At 36.4% G+C, this 21,283-nt stretch overlaps 3 protein-coding genes and 1 long non-coding RNA gene across 5 annotated transcripts; 3 read left to right on the top strand and 1 right to left on the bottom strand.

Annotated features, from left to right (window-relative positions):
- Nucleotides 1-5,082: 5,082 nt before the first annotated feature.
- Nucleotides 5,083-17,155, top strand: LOC109147971. Its single transcript, XR_002048740.1, has 3 exons — nucleotides 5,083-5,095; nucleotides 15,922-15,925; nucleotides 17,026-17,155. It is a non-coding gene; the product is annotated as an uncharacterized LOC109147971 (long non-coding RNA).
- Nucleotides 7,667-10,853, top strand: LOC109147968 (protein HESO1-like). The gene is made up of 9 exons (XM_019295656.1): nucleotides 7,667-7,841; nucleotides 8,046-8,289; nucleotides 8,711-8,878; nucleotides 8,981-9,156; nucleotides 9,240-9,335; nucleotides 9,408-9,477; nucleotides 9,756-9,886; nucleotides 9,979-10,089; nucleotides 10,178-10,853. The coding sequence occupies exons 1-9, from the start codon at nucleotides 7,752-7,754 to the stop codon at nucleotides 10,637-10,639; spliced, it is 1,548 nt and encodes a 515-aa protein (XP_019151201.1). The 5' UTR covers nucleotides 7,667-7,751; the 3' UTR covers nucleotides 10,640-10,853.
- On the bottom strand, nucleotides 11,129-15,893 carry LOC109147967 (probable methyltransferase PMT11). Its single transcript, XM_019295655.1, has 9 exons — nucleotides 14,956-15,893; nucleotides 14,393-14,542; nucleotides 14,032-14,302; nucleotides 13,408-13,518; nucleotides 12,858-13,017; nucleotides 12,415-12,672; nucleotides 12,187-12,309; nucleotides 11,859-11,936; nucleotides 11,129-11,651 (listed from the first exon to the last, which is right to left on the bottom strand). Exons 1-9 carry the CDS (start codon nucleotides 15,646-15,648, stop codon nucleotides 11,444-11,446), a joined length of 2,052 nt encoding a protein of 683 aa, XP_019151200.1. The 5' UTR covers nucleotides 15,649-15,893; the 3' UTR covers nucleotides 11,129-11,443.
- A 562-nt stretch (nucleotides 17,156-17,717) lies between the features above and the next one.
- LOC109148270 (BTB/POZ and MATH domain-containing protein 3-like) lies at nucleotides 17,718-20,768 on the top strand. Of its 2 annotated transcripts, none has more exons than XM_019296153.1 (4): nucleotides 17,718-18,253; nucleotides 18,550-18,898; nucleotides 19,035-19,299; nucleotides 20,279-20,768. In XM_019296153.1, exons 1-4 carry the CDS (start codon nucleotides 17,883-17,885, stop codon nucleotides 20,494-20,496), a joined length of 1,203 nt encoding a protein of 400 aa, XP_019151698.1. In that variant the 5' UTR covers nucleotides 17,718-17,882; the 3' UTR covers nucleotides 20,497-20,768. The 2 variants fall into 2 exon arrangements, with proteins under 2 accessions (XP_019151698.1, XP_019151699.1); XM_019296154.1 differs by having other exon boundaries at nucleotides 17,719-18,253; nucleotides 19,035-19,339; nucleotides 20,279-20,442.
- Nucleotides 20,769-21,283: the final 515 nt, after the last annotated feature.

Genomic DNA, 21,283 nt, shown 5'->3' with positions numbered 1-21,283 from the left:
AATGGTTCATTGATTACGCCGTAATTATTAATTTGATTTTTGACTATTATTTTTATCCAATCAAGTTTTCAATTATGTAATTTTTACCCAATTTAGTTCTCTGTTAATTTGACTGTTTGTTGACTGTCAAAATTATGGATAAAATTATAATTTTACAAACTTTTTCTTTCCTTTCCATTTAGTATTGCCAAATCATGCATCAATATGCTCCAATCAACTTCCGACCGTCAAAAAGTCACTGAAAATCTAATCCTTCAGTTCTCCGATGCACAACTACTGCTTTCGACATTGACAGGTTTGGAAGTCGATCGGAGCTTATTGTTGCATGGTTTGGAAGTCGATCGGAGCTTATTGTTCCAAATTAACAGAGGACTAAATTAGGTAAAAATTGCATAGTTAAGGATTTAATTGGATAAAAATGATAGTCAAGAACCAAATTAGTAATTATGACATAATCGATGGACCATTTTAATTATTAACTCTTAATATTTTTTTCCAACCGCTAGTGATTTATAATTTTTTTCGTCATTCCATTTATAATTTGGTGCAGAATAAAAATTGTGCATTAATTTTTAATGCACTTTTGTGCAATAATAGTGGTGACGGTAATAAAACTTATCGCAATGTATTATGAAAAGAAATAATTAAATAGAGTAATTGTATCTGGGTTGGACTTCCATTTGGAAGATTATGAGTTCGAGCCTCAGTAGAGGCGTTATTGGTTCTTTGTGTTTCAGTAGGTTGAGAAAGTATATGAACAGATACTACAATGTATAGGACCAGTAACATTCAAAAAAAAAAAATAGAGTAATTGTCTTTTAATTGTATTGCTAATTGTCTTTTAGTACAAGATTAAGAGCGTGTTTGTTGTACTATTACAGGAGCTTGGCTTTTATACTACAAAAAAAAACATGCATAACGGTTACATAATAAGTATAATGACATATAAATAATTGTGACGCTCTCGTTCATAAGTGTCTTTGCCCTCCATAACTAATGTTTCTTCAATAAGTGTGTTGGGCTTAGAGAGCCGATTCAAGACCGAACCAACCCTGAATCAACTCGGAAAAAGTTGGGCCTGGGCTTCATCGAGCCTAGCTAGGACCGGGATCAGCTAGTAAAGGGTTGATTCAGATCTTATTAAAAAAACTCAGGCCACAGCTCGAAACTGGCCCAAGACCGAGTCTAGGCACGACCCAGGCCCGTAACGGTGCAGGCACAATTTAGGCTCAAACTTTGACACGGATGTGTTTGAATTAATAAATAAAGTGTTTTTTTTTTTTTTAAGATAATGCTTCTTTCAATACTAGATCTATAGATCAGTTACTTAAAACATTACATTTAGGGGGCGTTTGGTTCGGTTATATACATGGTTGCAGTAGGCGCTAGGCGCTAGGCGCTAGTCGGGCGGCCGGGCAGCGCCTAGCGCCTAGGCGGATTCTATGCGGCGCTAGGCGGGCACCAAAAAAATTAAAAAAAATAGTAACAGACTTGTAGTTCGACAATTTTAATGAGGTTGTTTTCAACGTTCACTCAAATAACACATCTAAATAAATGAAATAATGATAATTTATAAGTCATAATGTCATAATAATATTAAAATCAATAATTAATGAAAGACGACATCGGTCAAAATCGGTCAAAAACGGTCAAAATCGGACAAAATCGGTCGACTCGGCCGAGTTGACCGACTCGGCCGAGTTTGGCCGCCCAGGCCGCCTAGGCGGCCGGCCGAGTTTTGGCCGAGTTTTGGCCAAAACTCCAAGGCTCGGGGCCGCCTAGCGCCTAGGCGGCCGAGTTTTGCAACCTTGGTTATATAACATAACTAAGGAAATGTGACATTCCAAAGTTCACATTCCGGTGTTTGGTTCATATTATCTTAGGGAATCTAACATTCCCAAGGAATGTCACATTCCCTCCAAATAGGATTTTGAAGGGAATGTGATTCCCTTCAAAATCTTAGGTAATGTAAGATAACCTTGGTTATGTTAGTTTATTATAATATATATATATATATATATATATATATATATATATATATATATATATAATTATTTTTGTAATTATATATATATTTTTATTTTTATTATGTTATGTTAGCATATAAAATAATTTTGTTTCTCAAGTTTAAGATTTTAGTTAATATTTTAAAATCATGTAATTATATATGATACCGTTATCTTATTTATTTATTTTAATTTTTAAATTTATTAAAATATATGAAAATATGTTAAGGATATTATAGTGTGTATAAAAGATAACCCTAAACCAAACATGATTATATTACATACCTCAATTTTAACCAAACACAGGAATCTAACATTCCCTAAGGTAATCTGACATTCCGTGAACCAAACGACCCCTTACTTGTTAATGGTCAATTGTTATAGTTATGTTCTAAATTTATGTGTCCAATAAGGACATCAAACTAATCAAAGTTTGAGTGATTTTGTTGAACCAATTAGAAAATGCACTAAATGACTTAGATAAAATAGAAAAAATTGATTTTAGAATATTGTGCGCATATGGTTTTTTTTTTTTTTTTTAAATTTATAAAGACATTATAGTTTTTTTTTTTTTTGAAAGGATATTATAGTTTATATACATCTACTCAATAAAATTTTATATGTAAATTGTTATGTGAAATTTCTCTATATCATGAGGTAATAATTATTTTGTATAATAGTAATCAAACTAGTGACGCTAACATAATTATAATTATGTGAGTTTTGATTCCTCTACATTATTGATGATGATACGTATAAATCTTTAGCATTATTGAATCAAAAAGTTAGAATGCCCCCAATTAGATGTAACTTTGATTTTTAACGATGATGTTAGAGGGTCAAATCTTTTTTTTTTTTTAAGTACAATTAATTTATATTAAAAAAATAATAATAAATTTGAGCCTAGCCCCGGATCAACTCACGAGAGGCACGGACTCAAGCCCGGGACCGACCAAAGTTAAGCCCGTCATAGGACCGGCCCAAATAATTCAGGAACGTTTCCCATCCGCATTACTCTATTATTTCCCCTCTTTGCTACTCTATTTACACTTAAGCTACCTCATTGGGTTAGAATCCACTAATCTTAGTCCTTGGTTATTGCACAAAATTCCTCTTCTAACTGCCACCCTTCTAAGGTAGCCTAATGCACTCACATCTCCATTCACCTTTATTGTTGAGTAGGCAATTGAATTCCTCCAATAAACCAGATCGAATCTCTTGATTCAAACGTTGTTGATCAAGATTCGTTACGTTTGCTTCAAACTAAACCACTTAATTGTCCACTATCCATTAGCTAAACAAATTGCTCATCAATGAGCATCTATCTTATGGTTCCACTTCCACCATAACCATCTACACATGCTATAATTCAATAAAGTTTAATCTTACCCCAAGAATAAAGTTTAATCTAACAGCATGGTTGGAATGAAGAAATTAAGGATAAAATGAATTGCAATTCCTAAGAAATGAATAAGGTGGAAATAAAGTTTTGAATTCAAATTACATTCTTTAATAGACAAGATTAGAATTTATGGGGATTGAAAGGAAAAGATTAAAATGCCCTCAAAAAGTCAGCGAATCATGTAGCTCATGTTTTGACAAAGCGACTGATTCTTTGTCTGTCCTAGGGTCATGGGTGTCTGTTAATTGTTTGGTTAATTGTTTTTTGTTTTTTTTTTTGAAGGTAGGTTAATTGTTAATGTTTTTTTTTTTTTTTTTTTTTGGTTTCAAATAATAATAATCAAGGGTAAAGTTGTAATTTCATCTTTTTTTCTCCTTTCCATCCACCACCAAATTAGACAATATTCTTACTTTCACCAAAATTCACGCTTCTCAGTATGAGGGTGATCGATTTAATTACCGGGATGGACCCGAATCACTCAATCCGGATAAGAATATGAGTAATAAATAAATAGATAAAACGAAACGGTGTCGTAAGGATCGCAGGGACCGTATGTTGTATTAATTGTCGTAAATAGGCTATTACAATGATTTGTTTATTACAAAATGTGTAGGATAATGATTAAATAGAGTGTATAGAACATGTCTTAATGAGACAAGGTGGAGATTTTTTATACAACCCCTACCCTAACCGCTACCCCCTAAGGCGGGAGGTGGTTGGATCCGCGTTGACCGCGTCCCTTTGACCGGTTTCAGGTCGGGCCTTTTTATGGTCGACCTCTCCACGGTCGACGTCTCCAGGTTGAGGTCGGCAGCTGCTCTTGCCGAGGCCCTACGAGGCCGAGGCCCTATGGGTCGGTGCCCCGGGTCTTGTTCCACCTCTACGGGTCAGTTTGCTCCACCTCTCCGAGTCGGTTAGCTCCGAGCATAATATATCCATCAGAGGGTATCATAGACATTTTAGAATAAACTTGGTTTATTTAAAAATAATGATAAAAATTGAACATGATTGTATTAATAATTGAAAACTAAAAATGAAATATGTGTAACAATAATTGAAATACTAAAAATAAAATAAATTTAAATTAGAATATACAAAACACATTATTATATATATGTAATGTGAAAATAAAAATTAGGAATGCCGATATAATGGATCAAACACCCATTATTTATATCTTTGTCAGCGCCCAGTCATCCATCATTTCTATCCTCGTCAATACATTACTTTGTGGATCATATTATATATGTTAGAATTTACCAATGTTTTGGCCCACCTCAAATTCGAAGGCAAATTATTGTATGGACCATGGTCCACACAATGTTATGTGGACCATAATAAAATGTACATTTTTAATATACTAAATGTACATTATTTTTGTACTGAATGTACATTATACAATATAATGTACACTCAGAACAAAAATAATGTACATTCTCTGAATATAATGTACATTATTTTTGTACTGAATGTACATTATTTTTATACTAAATGTACATTATTTTACTGTAGACAAAATATGGTCCACACAACTTGTGTGGACCATGGTCCATACAATAATGATTGAAATTCGAAGTAATAGTATATGAAACAAAAGTAAAAATGAACGAATTTAGAGATTTAAACGAGTGTAAAAATGAAACTTCAATTAGGGGGTGAGCATTTTGATTTTATTTTTTATTTTTCAGTATTTTGGGCTCCGTTTTGCAAGAATAAATAATGAAATTATCCAATTTCAAATTTTAGTTTGGTTTGATTTTGGTTCAGTTCGATTTAAATTTTAAAATAGTTCAATTTCGGCTCGAATTTGGTTCGTTTCAGAATTCAAACATTACATAGTTCTCTTCTATAATTATATATTTATTTTTACTAATAATTTAAATTTAAAAATCTAAACAAGAAGTACACAATGCATATTTTAAATTTCTCAATCTAAAATAAGTCAAACAAAACCGACCTCTTCACATGTGTTTACCGTTTGACAATGACATCACAGACTCGCAGAGAAAAATTGGGAACAAAGAACAATTGTGAAAGTTTAGGTTAGGAAATTGGGGATTTAGTATATATATTTGAGTAAATTTGTAAATATAAAAACATTTATTTACAAACATTTGGGTGTGTATATATATATGTGTGTGTATATATATATATGTGTGTGTGTGTGTGTGTGTGTATTCAAATGATGACAAGTATATTATAGGACTGTGAGGACAGATATAGTGTGTGTCATTAGTCGGTATATCGTGTGCATGACCGAATGTAGTCGTGTGCCACAGTTTGTATGTCGCGTGCTAGATTTGTTAATTTATAGAGCCTGGGTTCGAAACCTGATGTTTACATTTATTCTTGTATGCCATTATGTATTAAGTTGTGTGCCTGATATTAATTTGTTGTGTGCCCATTATATGTCCTCACAGTCCTCTATATATTGTTGTCCTCATTTGAACTCAACCATATATATATATATATATATATATATATATATATATATATGAAAAAGTTCATATCCGGCGAGGTCCTCCCGTGCGGCGGTTTATAGAATACACCAATAGTGTAAGAGAAACAAACAACAATGAAATGCAAAAATACACAACACACCCAAAAAAAATACACCATATACCTCCCTATCACTAAGGGGGTGTTGTTTTCTAGTGTTTGGTTCATGGAATTCATTTTCCAATGGAAAATGAATTCCTCAAATTTGAGGAAAACAAAATCCTTGGTTGGACCAAGGATTTTGTTTTCCATAGAAGATGGGAAGAAAAAGTGAATAGATTGCCTATTTTACCCTTGTTTTCTTTTTTAATTATATTACTTTTATTAATTTGTAGGGGCATATAGGTCTTTATACTCATTATTCCTTACAATTCCAAATCTAACCAAACAATAGAATTAGTATTCCTAGTAATTCTTTTTCCACCAACCAAACAATGAAATTCATCTTCCTAGTAATTGTTTTTCCATGGAATTCCAATTCCACTTCCCTTAAAACATAAAAAATGATGTTTTATGTTGTTTGGTTGGATGGAAAACATTTTCCATTGAGAATGAGGAAAACAAATTCCTAGCTCATGTTAGGTATTTTGTTTTCCATGGAAAACTAATATGACAATTTTACCCTTAACTATATATATATAGTGTCAGGTTCTGTGAGAACATGTCTTCCCGTGCGGTCAGTGCGGCATACACCATTAGGTATGCATAAATGCATCACACAGTGTTCGAAAATACACTATTATGTGTGGTGTATTTTTTTGTGTGTGATGCATTTTTTGGCATTTCATTCTGGTGTATTCTCGAACACTGTATGATGCATTTATGTATACCTAATGGTATATGCCGCACTGACCGCACGATAGAAAACACACAACTAACAAAGAAATACACTAATGCACCACAAAACGTTCAGCGAATCATGTAACTCATACCTGAGCTCGGGCCTTTCATTGTAGAGTGTGGGAAGGTGTACCTCCTGCATGCATCTCGTCTATTTTGATGAATTAATAATACCATTGATTATTGCTTTCAAAAAAAAAAAAAAAAATCCAGCAATTCACAGGGTGACGACTGTTTGGGAAAAGAGCTAGACATTAATACTAAGAATTCCAAAAGACATTTTATGATTTTCATGCATGCATCTGCGAAACCATAGGCAACCGTGAAGTAACTCATGCGTCTGGGATTCAATCTTCAGTATAATTTTTTACTGATGAGAAATTAACTTAGTTATATATCCGCAAGGACCGCATCAAGATCCCCACACTCTACACTTATAAATCATGATGAATTAGTGGCTCATTAGGTGAGAGACAATAGTTCAAAAATTATATGTTGACCGTTCACATATTTTATACTTGCAATTAATCGTTTATATATGCATCTCTGAATAAATTAAATGTTAACTGTAAACACATAAACAGTTGACTGAAGACACCTAAATTGTTAACTGTATAGAATTTTCAATGCAGACACATAATCTCAAGGTTATTTTGGATCAGAATTTGCAAGCTAGACCATGATCCATGGTATAATTTGCCAGTGAAAGAATGCCGAAATTTGATTACATATTCTTACCCACAATCTACTAGGAAAGAAGTGAACTACTATTTGCTGACACAGTACAACTACTTTAATGTCTTCATGGAATCATACAGTACGATGAATCATGTGTGTATATATATATATATATACCGAATAGTACAGTACAGTTCCTAGGACGACAGTGTTGTATAGTAGGTGTATCAGGCTATACTTCGTACGTGGGTTTCATCGAAAATGGTACGAGCAGGCAGCGGGAAAGGGCGACCCTTCCCGCTAAGCAAAGCTCCACTTTTTTGTGTATGGCTGCTTTCGGTGAGGCTGTACACTTAATTACTACAATCATCATATCGCCCAATGGCCTCTCACCATTAAAAGGCGAATGCGAAAAGGTGGCAGAGTGATCCAACCTTTTCTTCCATCTTTTTATAGTTGCAGAGAACTTTTTATTGTCAGTGCTTTAAACGCCTATTTGCCGTCTGATCTGTGTCATTTTGGACGACGCTTTTCTGCTCCTAGATTCCATTGGCTCATGCATCCTATCGTTGTTATATCTTTGCTTATCCCTTAGCTTGCACTTCACTTCTCATTTGCAGGTCGATTACATATATACTCATTCAGCGTTCGTTACGTTGCTGTCCAGTTCTGAGATTGGTTTTGAATCAGCGAGCAGACAACCTAGTATAGGATTCTTGAAAATGAACAGGAGTGCTGCTGTGTTTGAGGTTACTCTCCAAAACATTCTTTCCACCATCAATCCCTTGAAAGAGGATTGGTCTAAGAGGTTTCAAGTCATTGATGATCTTCGAGCTGTTGTCCAGAGCATGGAAAGCCTCAGAGGTATTCAAAACATGTTCTCTCTGTTTTTTTTTTTTTTTTTGAAGGCCTATTACTGATTGGCTAAAACCAAGAAGGCCAATAGGCCGCTCTTACTCGGCACTAGGAGTTGAACTTGTAACTTTGTTGTAATCCGACCAACTTTGCTGGAGTTGTTGTGGACATTCTTTGTTGCGGTTGAGGATGTTTTTAAGGACCACAAAAGGTAATTAAACTGACATAGGTTGTTCATAGCTGACTGACTCTAAACAAAAAGGCCAAAAGGCCACCCCCACTCCCCAATAGGAGTCAAACTTGTATAGTAACTTTGTACAGAGTAGTTTTCAAGTCAATAGTCCGACCAACTTGATTAGGGCTGCTTGTTTTGTCTGTGAACATTCTTTGTTGTGGTTGAGGATGTTTTATTTTTGTACTGTTAAAGCAGATGCAACTGTGGAACCCTATGGATCTTTTGTATCTGATCTCTTCACAAGATGGGGAGATCTTGATATATCCATTGAGTTGGCCAATGCTGCAGATATCTCACCAACTGCCATGAAGAAGCTCAAGGAAATTTTACTTCAAAATGTACTAAACGCATTGAGAAGTACAGGTATAATCTGCCAATTAAATGATGCGTTTCATCTTAACTAAAAAAAGAACTGCTAATTTTGATATGTATATACACCTCTCATGGCATTGTCAAATCTTATAGGTGGATACAAGAAACTGAAGTTGATCTCCAATGCAAGAGTCCCAATCTTGATGTTTTATGGGAAGTACAACATCTCCTGTGATTTATCTGTAAACAATTTGGTTGGTCAGATGAAGTCCAAACTGCTGTACTGGATCAGCTTGATTGATAGACGGTTTCGTGACTTGGTTTTGCTGGTACGTTGGTTCAGTTCTCGACACGCCCCCTCACGTGAACCCACAACTAACCATTATTTATATATATTATGCTCGTCGTGCAGGTCAAGGAATGGGCAAAGACGCACAACATTAACGACTCGAAACGTGGAACTCTCAACTCATATTCTCTCTGCCTGCTTGTCATCTTCCATTTTCAGGTCATTTTGCTTTCACTGCATTATATTCATCTGCTATCTGATCTGAGCATGGAGTATATATACTTTGTGCAGACATGTGAGCCTCTTATTCTACCTCCAATGGAAGAAATATACCCGGGGAATATGGTGGATGATCTTGATGGTATGTGTAGAATTAATGTGCTTTTTCATCTTTTCCTAGTAATAAAAGTTGATGTTTTAGGGGATAACCCCAACCAAGTTGATCAGTCTGTTGGTTTGATAACCACAATGTTCCAAGTGATTTTCTTGGTTTGATCTGATCAATTATGGATAATCTAGACTGGTTTACCTCCTTGTGATCCTTTGTCGGCTTATATCACAAGGCGGGGTTTACTCAATGCGCCATCGAGTAGTGGCTGCGAGTTTCATCTGTTCATCACTTGGAGAATTCTTTTGCAGGTGTGAGGGACATTGCAGAGAAGAATATTGAAGAAAGATGTGCAGTAAACATCAACCAATTTGTGTCTGATAGGCTCAGAGTTCATAACCAAAGTTCTCTTTCTGAACTTTTCATCTCTTTCCTTACTAAGGTAACACTTGAATACAGTCATACTGTAAGCATCTGAAGAATTTGTTGTTCTGAGAATGGTGATGAGAGCTTACTAATGCTTTGGGACTGCAGTTTTCTGACATAAGTTCAAAGGCCTCTAAGCAATGCATCAATCCATACACTGGACAGTGGGAAGACCTTGAAGGCAACATGAGATGGCAGCCTAATAAATATTCACTCATTGTAATATAATCTTCTTTCTTGATCCCGTCTTTGTTTCAACTAAAAGTTTGAACTGATAGCGTGGACGATGCATATTTATATCTTACAGATTGAAGATCCCTTTGAGCAGCCAGTTAATACAGCAAGGGGGGTGAGCAGCAAACAGCTCGCAAGGATATCAGAAACTTTCCAGACAACCTGCAATAAGCTTTCATCTCCCAATCAAGATCCAAGTTTACACATTTCTACTCTTGTGAGACCACGGGTGTCAAGATCCTTGGCGAAAATGCATACCAGAAGCCATGGCAACCATGGCAGAGAGGTCATCAAGGTTCAGACAAGTTCAGAGGGCAATGCAGCCATCCTCGGTTCCTCACAGCCTCAGTTTGAATGCAGGAGGCTCAACAAGCAGGATGGCATAATGCCCAGACTTGCCCAGGCTCCTCCTGCTCGTGTGCAGGCAGGAAAACAGCGCCAGTTTGATAGGCAGCCAAACAGTGTAAAGCCTAGACATGCCAAGGCTCCTTGTGCTAGTGTGCACCCAGTACAGAAGCCAAAATCTGACAAATGAAACACAGAATGGTTCTCTGGCCTACACTCTATATCTTTGAAGGGTGTGTTGAGCATATATAATATATAAAATATAAATCTACAATCTCACTATCGGTTTAAACTTTTAGCTAAAACCAAATGGATGATTTTGTAGTCTACGTTTTTATGTGTGAAGTTCCGTTTTCCCTTTATGTGCACTCTCTTGTGGGGAATGACAAATGCATTTATTTCAATTCTCCAGTTTTCCATTCTTCATTCTCCATTTCCAGTTTTTCAAATTGAAAAAATGTATTTATGTACAGCAAAATGAAGAATTACTGCACAAATGCATAATGAAATCCAAATTACAATTTCAAGGGACTTCACAATGAGCATTTACGCATGAAGAACTTTTGGGGTACTGGGTACACCTAACATTTTGTTATGAATTTCAAAACCTCAAGAGCAGACATAAGTCCCGAGAATTTTAAAAGCAGCAAAGCAACTGAAAGAGGATAGCACAATAAAAAAAAAAAAAAAAAAAAACCTTTATAGATCGCTTTTATAGAAAATCTGGATACAGGCAAGAAACTATCTTATACGTTGCATGATGAAAAAAAATTACCGTAGACATCTACAATGGACTATATCCTATGCAGCAAAAGTGAACAAGAGCCAACACAATTGAACCAAGGAATGTAATGCGTAAGATTATCTTACTTTAGCAATTGCCTTCTGTTGACTAACTGCATATGGAACTATCAACAACTGATCAGGCAATAGTATAATGGTTGTTAGTTTCTTCTTCTTCTTCGAGATTTCACTGTCCAATATACTCTGTACTTTAGGCTCTCAAAAGGCGTTTTTCACATGTCAAGATCCTATAGTTTGCATGAGGACCTTCTGCTGTGTCTCGTAGTGTTACTCGCCAACCCATAGCCTTCCCAACCTCCTGAAGTTCACCCATGACCGTGAGAGAGTCGCGGATATATACTCGTCCGCCAGGCCTCAATATCCGATCCATTTCCAGCATGATGGTGGATATGTTGCATCTGATAAGGAAATCAAAGAAGATGACATCAAACTATAGGACTTACACCCTACAACGGGTATAACAACCTTTAACATATTACTTTCTATGTTGCGCATGTACCATTCATTCATCAGTTCCCAGTCCTTATATTACACTCTAAACTTAAATCTTCTAACTAATTAAACAGTATCTTCTCTGTTGCAAGTAAAGGCAAAGTAAAGATTACCTTTTTTGTTCGATGGAAAAGAGACCATTAGCATGCAACAAATCATATGTTCTTGGGTATGTATCAAATGGTTCGCACCTGGAAGACAATACATCTTTGTTATAAAGGCAGCATCAAAGGTAGTTACTCAAATGTCACTAGCATATGTACAGAACTACAGATTTAAAATTATCACTGCTATTGCACCCAAAAAATATCGCTTCACATTGTCTACTTTCAACATTTCAGCATTTGAAATGATGGTGGATGCAAATAAGACCATTAACAAAAATACTGCCAGCCAAGTGCCCTCCACCCCCTGGCAGGTATACAGCTCTTAAATTCTTACCAGTCATGCATAACTCCAAGAAGTCCACGGTCATATATAACAGGTAAAGTGTTTGGTCCACTCACTGGAACGACATTGAGAACCCAGCAATCAAACTTGTTTTCAATCAGTGCTGCAGCAAATCTGTTGGAAGAGAAATTAAAGCGGCATTCTCTTAAGCTTATTTCTCATCAGAGGAACTATGACTGATGAGGTGAAACGGGAGAATGTAAAGAGGCGAAGAATTACCCTCCAAAGCCAGCTCTCATGTCCAACACATTTCTAAGTTTGAATTTCTTCCAATGCATTGCGCGGACATAGCTTTCAATTATTTCAACCCAGTATTTCAATTCTGCGCTGAAAAGCTCTTTTCTAGATATATAGGCATCAAGTTTTAAACTTTGCAGCCTATCTGGGGGATTTTGAAGGCGTGCAGGCCAATCGGTTACATTTGTACCACCTCCATCCTCGGGCAATCGTGTAATACAAGCTTTCAAATCAACATACCTAAAAATGAACATGAAACAGAAATCTCAATGACCTAAACTATAGAACTTTACAAACAATATGTACGTCACTTAATGATATTGAAACAGAAATCTTATTGCAATAAAACATGACGTGTAATGCAAATGAATTATGCTAATTATCAGAAATCAACTTAAGCTAGTGAGCTTGGCGGAGAAGTATACCAGACATTGTCCGGATCATCATCTGGATCACATAATGGTGGTTTGCTCCCTTCCTCCCGGTTTAAATAGCAGCTGTTGTTTAAGGGTTTCTGCCATATTGCGATATAACCCTCCTTCTTTACAAGTTTCCAGCAAAGACTATTCGTAAGATTAACCATCTCTGGGTATTCAAAAAAAAAAAAAAATCAAATGTCAAAATTCAATTTGGCAATTTCTCAGAGCACTTTCCCCAAGTATCAATAACTCTAGCTTTCCCACTGCAAGGAGTCGAGTTTTAAACTTTCAAATGGCAATCATTTTAGTTATATTTTACTGTATATAACTATATATTTGATGCCAAATAAGGAGATAATTGCAAACTCAGGTTAGCAATTGTTGTAGAAGTGTACAAAAGCAAAGAGGCAGAATTAGAATAGGTGAAGCATATTGAAATGACTCCCCATAACTCCCAACAGAGAAGAATTTATCTTTTTTCTCTTTTTTTTTTGGTGTGTTTTCTTTTTCATAAAGAAAGAGCTGAACATGAGAAATGCAGATTCGGGCAGTTTACCTTCCCATTGCTCTTCTAAGATCGGCTCATGTTTATAAACAGGCTGTGCAGCCCAAACAAAATAGCCTCCTCCGCGAAGCAACCGGTTGACCTCAAGTAGCAAAATACCATCTTTTCATGAAAATGCAGCAAAGGAAGGGATTAGTTCATGACAAGAAAAAATTCCCCCCATCCTATGTTCATGGCCTTAAAATAAAAAAAGAAAATGAAAAAGGGAAATGAAGACATATAGAGCTGCGTAATATTCTAAAGCTGGCACATAATTTCAAATTTATAGGGTAATCAATTAAGTACATAGCAACTTCTGATATAAATTCTTTCTTATTTGAGGACCTCAGCACTATAAATGTTGTACTGTTGCTAGTAACAAAGCTAAGAGACTTCAGAATACTAGTCTCAGAAGGTGGAGACCAAAACTATCATTCTTCACACGAAAACCAATAAACTTGTATTGCACACACAAATGCAGGGAGTTGGCTGATCATTATATTATATATTAAATAAATAAAATATCCACTACCATGCACTTCTCGTCACAATTCTCCGCAAAATATAGAAGTATATAACTCATAGTCATTGCTAAAAGATTAGCATTAATCAGAAACGCATAACTTAGAAACATACCATCACGAGTCCAATTTATCCTGCACCTTGAACAATGAATCAACTCAAATGACTGACTCGGATATAATAATCGCTTTGTTGCAAAAGCAGACACCATGGCAGGTACACCACGCTCAAGTGCAAACTGAATCTGATTTTCATGAACATCTTTTGGGGCAACTGAGAGGGTGAGCACATTCCGTGATAGCAGATAAGCACCAAAGCTTGCCACGCCACAACCAACATCCAAAGCAACTCGTGTATGACGACCAAATGCAATTTCAGGGACCATCTAGAACACAGATCCCAAATAAAACATCAAGAATATTAAATATCAACTTCTTTCAAACCGCTTGCAGAAATTCAGAAACCTATTTATCACCTCTTCAATCTGATTCAAGTACTGATCTGCCCCGTGGATGAACTGAGTGCCACCTCCAGGAAACTTGAACTTATCCTTGTCTATTGTAATCCAATTCTGACCTCCTTTATCTTCAACTAGGCGTGCATGTGGAACATTGCTGAACCAAACCTGCATTGTAGCACAGAAGTAGAGTGTATCAAACATATGCCTTGAGGAATTGTTTTCTTTAGTAACAAATCCTCCCAACTATACAATTAACCATTTCTATCAGCCATCTGCCACTATACATTACTTAATACAGTAACAAAGAACTTGAAAACAATCATATATACCAACAATAAAGGCACTAGATGGGAGCAACTCCAGCCAAGTTAGTCAGACTATTAACTCCTTAACGACAAGGTTATAAGTTCAACTCCCGTGATTAGAGCCTAACAACTATAGACAACCTAGTCCTTGTGGTACTTTGCCAGCTAGGATCACAAGACGAGATTTACCAATTGCAGTTTTCCTCGTCACTCAAAATGAATAAATAAAAATAAAGGCACTAGATTTATTTTTTTCTGGTAGAAGTATAACACCTCATCGCGACTTCTGGGCCATGGAATTGGAGTTCGGTAACCTCTAGGAGCAGGAACCAAGCAATTCAAGCCCTTATCCTTTTCAGGGCAATGCCGCTCGAATTTCTCTCCTTTCTCGGTGGATTTCAATTGCTTGATCGCCTCCGCATTGTCCAAGCAAGGAATATACTCTCTGAAGCTATTGGAGCACAGCGCGAACTTCTTAACCCTAATACTCCTAGCTCCGCCACCTTCCTCCGCATCCGTCTCGTTATCTTGCCCCCAATTGTCCACCACGTCCGGATCAAACTCTCCCACCTCAAATTCCGACGCCATTACTCCATTCTCATCCACCACCCCCATCCTCTGTAACGCAGGAGGCGGCGGAGGCTGCGGAACTGCATCCCTCTGCTGCTGCTGTTGTTTCCCGTCGTCTTTGCGTTCCTGACCGTTGTCTAAAACGGTGTCGTTTATCATGGACGCTAAATCGAAAGTTTTATTGGCATTAGGGGAGAGCGAAACGGCCGCACCGACATCGGCGGCGGAAGGAGAAGAATAATGGCCTTGGCGGGAATCGAAGAAGACGAGCGGCTGCTGCTGGGCGTCGGACCAGTGCTTGCCGAAGTAGAAGAAAACGACGGCTAAGAATGTGAAGGCCGCGATTCTTATGAGCGTCGTGGATTTGAATAGATCCCCATTGCCCATCCCCGTCATCTCTCCTCAAATTCGAGTCCACATACACACTCAATCTCTCGCGAGCTGCTCTTGTGTAGATCTGGGTCTGGAAGAATTTGGATAAAGAAGACGCCTTTACTCCACAGAGTTTGTGAAGTGGCGTAGACGGTGCTCTGGAGCTTTATTACAGTTTTTAGAGGAGACGGGGGAATACTTTTTTAAGTTTTAACAGCGAGCTATGAATAGATGATTGGATTGAATATTAAAAGATGATTTAAGGTTGGATTGAGATTAGTAGAGAGACGATGGAAGTTGGGTTTTTATGCGTAGATGAACATGGAAATTTTTTAAATTTTTTCCCTTTATTTACCATGGAAATCCATGAGGCCATGAATCTAAAAATTAAACTTCTGAACCTGCATGGGCAGCTCAACTGTTTATAAAGTTGAAAGTTAGAAAGAATTTACATTATTTTAAATTCTTTGTCGAGCCGGGATGTGAGGACCTTATGGTTGGGGTTCAACCTTATGAAAAAAATTAAACTGGTAAGCATTAACAAAATTTAAATTTATGATCTCTTCAATTAAGAGTGTTAATAAGAATTAAACTCTTGTAATAAAAGACGAAATTGTCCACCCGAATACAATTTGTAAAAAGGTAAATCATAGTGACTCAATTAATTAAAATAATTAAATATTAAACTCGTAATATTTAAATACTGGAATCATGTTACACTAATTATGATATATTACACTAATTACGATCATAGAAAGTACTACTCCTGCTCCCAACGTTTTTATTGTGACTGACGTGATGAAGATAACTAATCATCAATTGTCATATTCATGGTTGAAAAAATCACTAGGCGTCAATTAATCGCAGTTTAGGCACCATGTATATTTTATTTTATTTTTAATTTTAAATTTTTTTAACATTTTTTAACTTTTAAGAGTTACTAATTATAAATTATTTAATATTTTAATGGTTAATACTAAAATATAAAATATTAACCTAAAAACATTTAAAATTTGAACAATTTAGGATTATTTTGCTCAAAATGTTATTGGTTTGAGTGAAATAGCATTTTTTTTAAAGGAACAATATCCAATTGGCCGACTAGGCAACCTAGTTGGTGCCTAGACAGCCTAGTAGGTGCCCATGAGGCCTAATCGGCACCTAGGCGGCCGCCTAGACCACTGATTACGATGATACGCTATGCACCGATTAATCGGTGTCTAGGTGAGATTTTTGCAACACTGACCACATCCGGAGTAAAAGTGATTGAGTAAAAATATGGAATACATGTAGAACTGATTGAATAAAAATATGAAGTGCATGTAGTAGAACTCAATTATGACCATCCCTTCTGCTCCTTTAATCATGTAATGTGCTAACTAGACTTGTAAAGGTTAGTAGACGGTTCGGATGAACTTCGCCATTTTTTCCCAACTAAAATATAAAAGGGTTATATCACGTTGAGATTTCAATTCGTTTTCGACGATTTCACTCACAAAGATATGGGGAAATTTGTAACTCCCATTTAGACTTTTGGACTGTTCATCTTTTTTAATCGAGACCTAGCTCAGCTCGTGTTATTCTAATAACCGGCAAGAAGCACTTTAATTTATGATCGCACAAAGTAACTAGGAATCATTACACCTAAGACCAACTTAAATTCACCAAACTAAGGTTCATCTCTTATAGTGATTGTTGACTTGTACAATAATATTAAGTAAACATTTTTTGTATCAAACTTGACCCTAACTTCATAGCATGCATTCTCATTCTTGTTGCAACTAATTAATTTACGTGTCCTATGCACTGAGAACGGCCTTCAGCCCCCAAATTTACTTACTCATAAAAATTTTTCGACTCCTCAACGATCTATAATGCTAATTACTAGCCCCTTATTACATCGATTCTCAAATCTTACTTCATAAATTCTTCTTTGATATGGTAAATATTAATAAATTACTTTGTTTTATGTGAGTTTTAAAATAAACATTTACATTAAAATTTTGTGTATAAAATAAACGTTAGGAGTAAAAACTTTGTAGAATCATTTAAACAAATAAATTACCCATACAAATAACGTCTAAAATGAAGTGTCACTGTCGTTTACCACCGCAATCTCCACTTGTTTTTCTTCAGCGGCCGACTCTGCCACCTCAACCTCTCCTCCACTCGCCGTATAAATATCTATTCATCTTCCGTCACCGGAATTCCGTGAGTGACGCTTCGGTTTCAACTCCAGTTGGAGTTCCGGCAATGAGATGACCGTGAATTACGACGAATCGTGCTCCAGGTCGATCAACGAGACGGTGAATGGGTCCCACCGTTTCACAATCCGGGGTTACTCCCTGGCCAAGGGCATGGGCCCCGGGAAGTATATCGCCAGCGATACCTTCAGCGTCGGCGGCTACGATTGGGCCGTTTACTTTTACCCCGACGGCAAGAACGCCGAGGATTCTTCCGTCTACGTCTCCGCCTTCATCGCGCTCGCTAGCGACGGCGCCGACGTGAGGGCTCTGTTCGAACTCACACTGTTGGATCAGTCCGGGAAAGGGAAACACAAAGTGCATTCCCATTTTGACCGCTCTCTCGAGGGCGGACCTTACAGTTTGAAATACAAAGGAAGCATGTGGTATGCCTACTTCTTCATGCTTTCTCCATGTGTAATTGTTGATTGTATTCCTGTGGGTCAAATTAGGGTTTTACAATGGAGTTTTTGCCCACAAAAGGCAAAATTTTACATTGGGTTCTTCCCTCAGGAAATTAGGTCTGATCACACATTGATCTTGTAGAAGAAAAATGGAGAAAAACCAATAGAGTTTGGGAAAGCTTAAGACTAAATGCCCCAGGCATACTGTATTTAGAAAGAATACCCTTTGACCTATTCCACTTATCACTCATAAGATTATCTAATTCCTTGTATTGCAGGGGCTACAAACGTTTTTTCAAGAGAACAAGCTTAGAAAGCTCTGACTATCTGAAGGATGATTGCCTTGCCATGGACTGTACTGTTGGAGTTGTCAGAACTCGTGTTGAAGGGCCAAAGAAATATAGAGTTTCTGTTCCTGCTTCTGACATGGGCCAAAATCTGAAATACTTGATGGATTCAGAAATTGGCTGTGATATAGTTTTCCAGGTTGGAAAAGAGACATTTAAGGCTCACAAGCTGGTCCTTGCTGCTCGTTCTCCTGTATTTAGAGCCCAATTTTTTGGCCTTATTGGAAATCCTAATACAGAGGAAGTAGAAATTCAGGATATTGAACCGTCTATATTTAAGGTGATCATGTTTTTCTTAGTATATTATGTATCTTCTCCTCTATTTTTAATAGTGTCATTCTACTATCCATTTGGGTTTTCTTTGCATGATGGTCATCAGGAATCAAATATTTAGGTATACTTTTATCTATTTGCAGGCAATGCTTCAGTTTGTCTACTCTGATCAGCTTCCTGATTTACTTGAAATTACTTGCTCAACTTGGACATCAACAATCATGTTGCAGCATCTGTTGGCTGCAGCTGACCAATTTGGTTTAGATAGGTTGAAACAATTATGCGAGGCAAAATTGTGTGAGGGAGTAACTGCAGATACAGTGGCAACAACTCTTTCATTGGCTGACCAGCACGGATGTTCACAACTCAAGGCCATCTGTTTGAAATTTGCAGCTACAAACTTGGGAGGTGGGTGAAATCTGTTGATGTGAGCAGTCCAATGTTTCAGGTTATGTAATTTTTATTTTATGTTTTTTTAAATCTGTTTCTTCGCTGACATTAAATTTAGTACTTGTATGACATTTGCAATTAAAAAAAAAAATTGTTCTTAAGAACTCATAAATGCAGTTGAGATGACTGTGATCCAATTTAACCAAAAACAGGATCATTTTAACTACCAATTTGAATGGGCTAAACCCTGATAATTGGGTTAGACCTTACATTGATTACTCTGTAATTGCACAACTTCATTTGATAAACAGCTTGGAGTCTAGCTATTGAGACATTAACCGATCACATATGGTAATCTGGTATTGTCATATATGCACTATGAATCCTATGATGTCAGTATGATAGTCAGTTGGTGTATTGTGTTGATAAAGATTTGAGGTAACGCAGGAAAAGACTTCTGTAATTTGCTTGCTTGTTAATGTTTAAAAAAGGGCATCAGATTTTGGAGTTTCTTAATTAAATCGGATGGGCAACCACTATGTAACTCGAATCTAAAACTCTACTTGTTTGTGGTGGCATTATGCTTGCTCTATTATCCATTTGATATCTGCATTTATATTGGAAGGTATGATAGCTGAGCCCGTGCTATTGGGTTTATGTCCCCATGGTTTATAAATGGCTCTTTCTTGGTTTAAAGGGGGGTTATTTCTTTCGAGAAAAATACTCTGGGTTGTACCTTAGGTGCAGAATGGACTGCTGTCACTTAGACTATGAATTACATGGCGTACTTCTCCAGGTACTAATTATTAGATCACAAAAGGCTTTTCATCCTGTAGTGCTTTAAGTGATAAACCGAAAACAACCGAATAAAATAAATAAATTTTAAAATCAATTGCATGCATTTGGAGTCCGGTTGCTTGTCATTGGTTTAGGTTCTCATTTACTTTTTCATTCATCTCACGTTCCATGTATTAAATCTTGAATTCTTGATCGACAGTTGTTATGCAATCAGAAGGGTTCAGGCATTTGGAGGAGAGCCGCTCCTCACTCTTATCTGAACTGTTGGAAACCGTTGCATCAGTTGATGAAAAGGCGGTTCTGATATCTAGTAAGAAGAGGAATAGCGGTAGTGTATTTGGAATAGATCTAATAGCCAATGGTGATGCAGCGGAATCTGTTAGTCGTAATTTTAGGCACTTGCGAAGGCGGACGTGATTGCCCGTTATGTTTCAGTGAAATCTGGCTCTTACAAGCTGCACATAATGTCATTTTCCTGTTTATTTGTATGGCAAGATGAAAGCTTTAATAGTGATTGTATGGTTGTCAAGTTATGCTATAATCTAGGCTAGGCTTCAAGATCATGTTTGTCAATGTATATTTATATGCAGTCTCTCATGCAATTGTTTCTGATAGAATCACTTTAATTAGTTAAAAAAACATGTTACTATTACATGGAAATATGATTTTAGAATTGTGTTATATACTCATTGATGTTTCAGGTTTCTAGCATTGTTAACAATGCTTTGATTTATAAAAAGTCAACAACCGTTGTGCGAATGTGAGCTCTGAATGAAACTCACTTTTTGACCTTAGTTAATAAACGATTACAATAAGGTAAACCTGTTTAAATTTTTAACAAATGCTGTTATGTTTTAGACATATATAATAATGTTACTAATATTTTGCTTAGGAGAACTTGTCATAATTTGAAAAAATCTTATAGAGCCACTAAGTTCAACAAAAAATGAATGTCTATACTCTATACTTGGTATAACCATGTAAGTTGTACTAATTTTTAAATTATATTCGGTATGAATAAGTTAAGTCAAAATTTTTTCAAGAGCATCTCCCATTGTTTGGTTAAAAAAATTATGACAATTTTTTTTAAAAGAAAAATCAATGTAAAATGTCATAGTGGCCGCCAAGTGCGCCCCAATGGGTGCATGGAGAACACATGCACTATGTATTTGCAAGAGAAAAAGATCCACCAGTTTTTCCCTTA

The sequence above is a fragment of the Ipomoea nil genome, unplaced genomic scaffold (genome assembly GCF_001879475.1).
Source record: "Ipomoea nil cultivar Tokyo-kokei standard unplaced genomic scaffold, Asagao_1.1 scaffold2036, whole genome shotgun sequence".
Classification (NCBI taxonomy): domain Eukaryota; kingdom Viridiplantae; phylum Streptophyta; class Magnoliopsida; order Solanales; family Convolvulaceae; genus Ipomoea; species Ipomoea nil.
The sequence above is the reverse complement of the archived record's forward strand: the minus strand, read 5'-3'. Positions and strand labels throughout refer to the sequence as shown.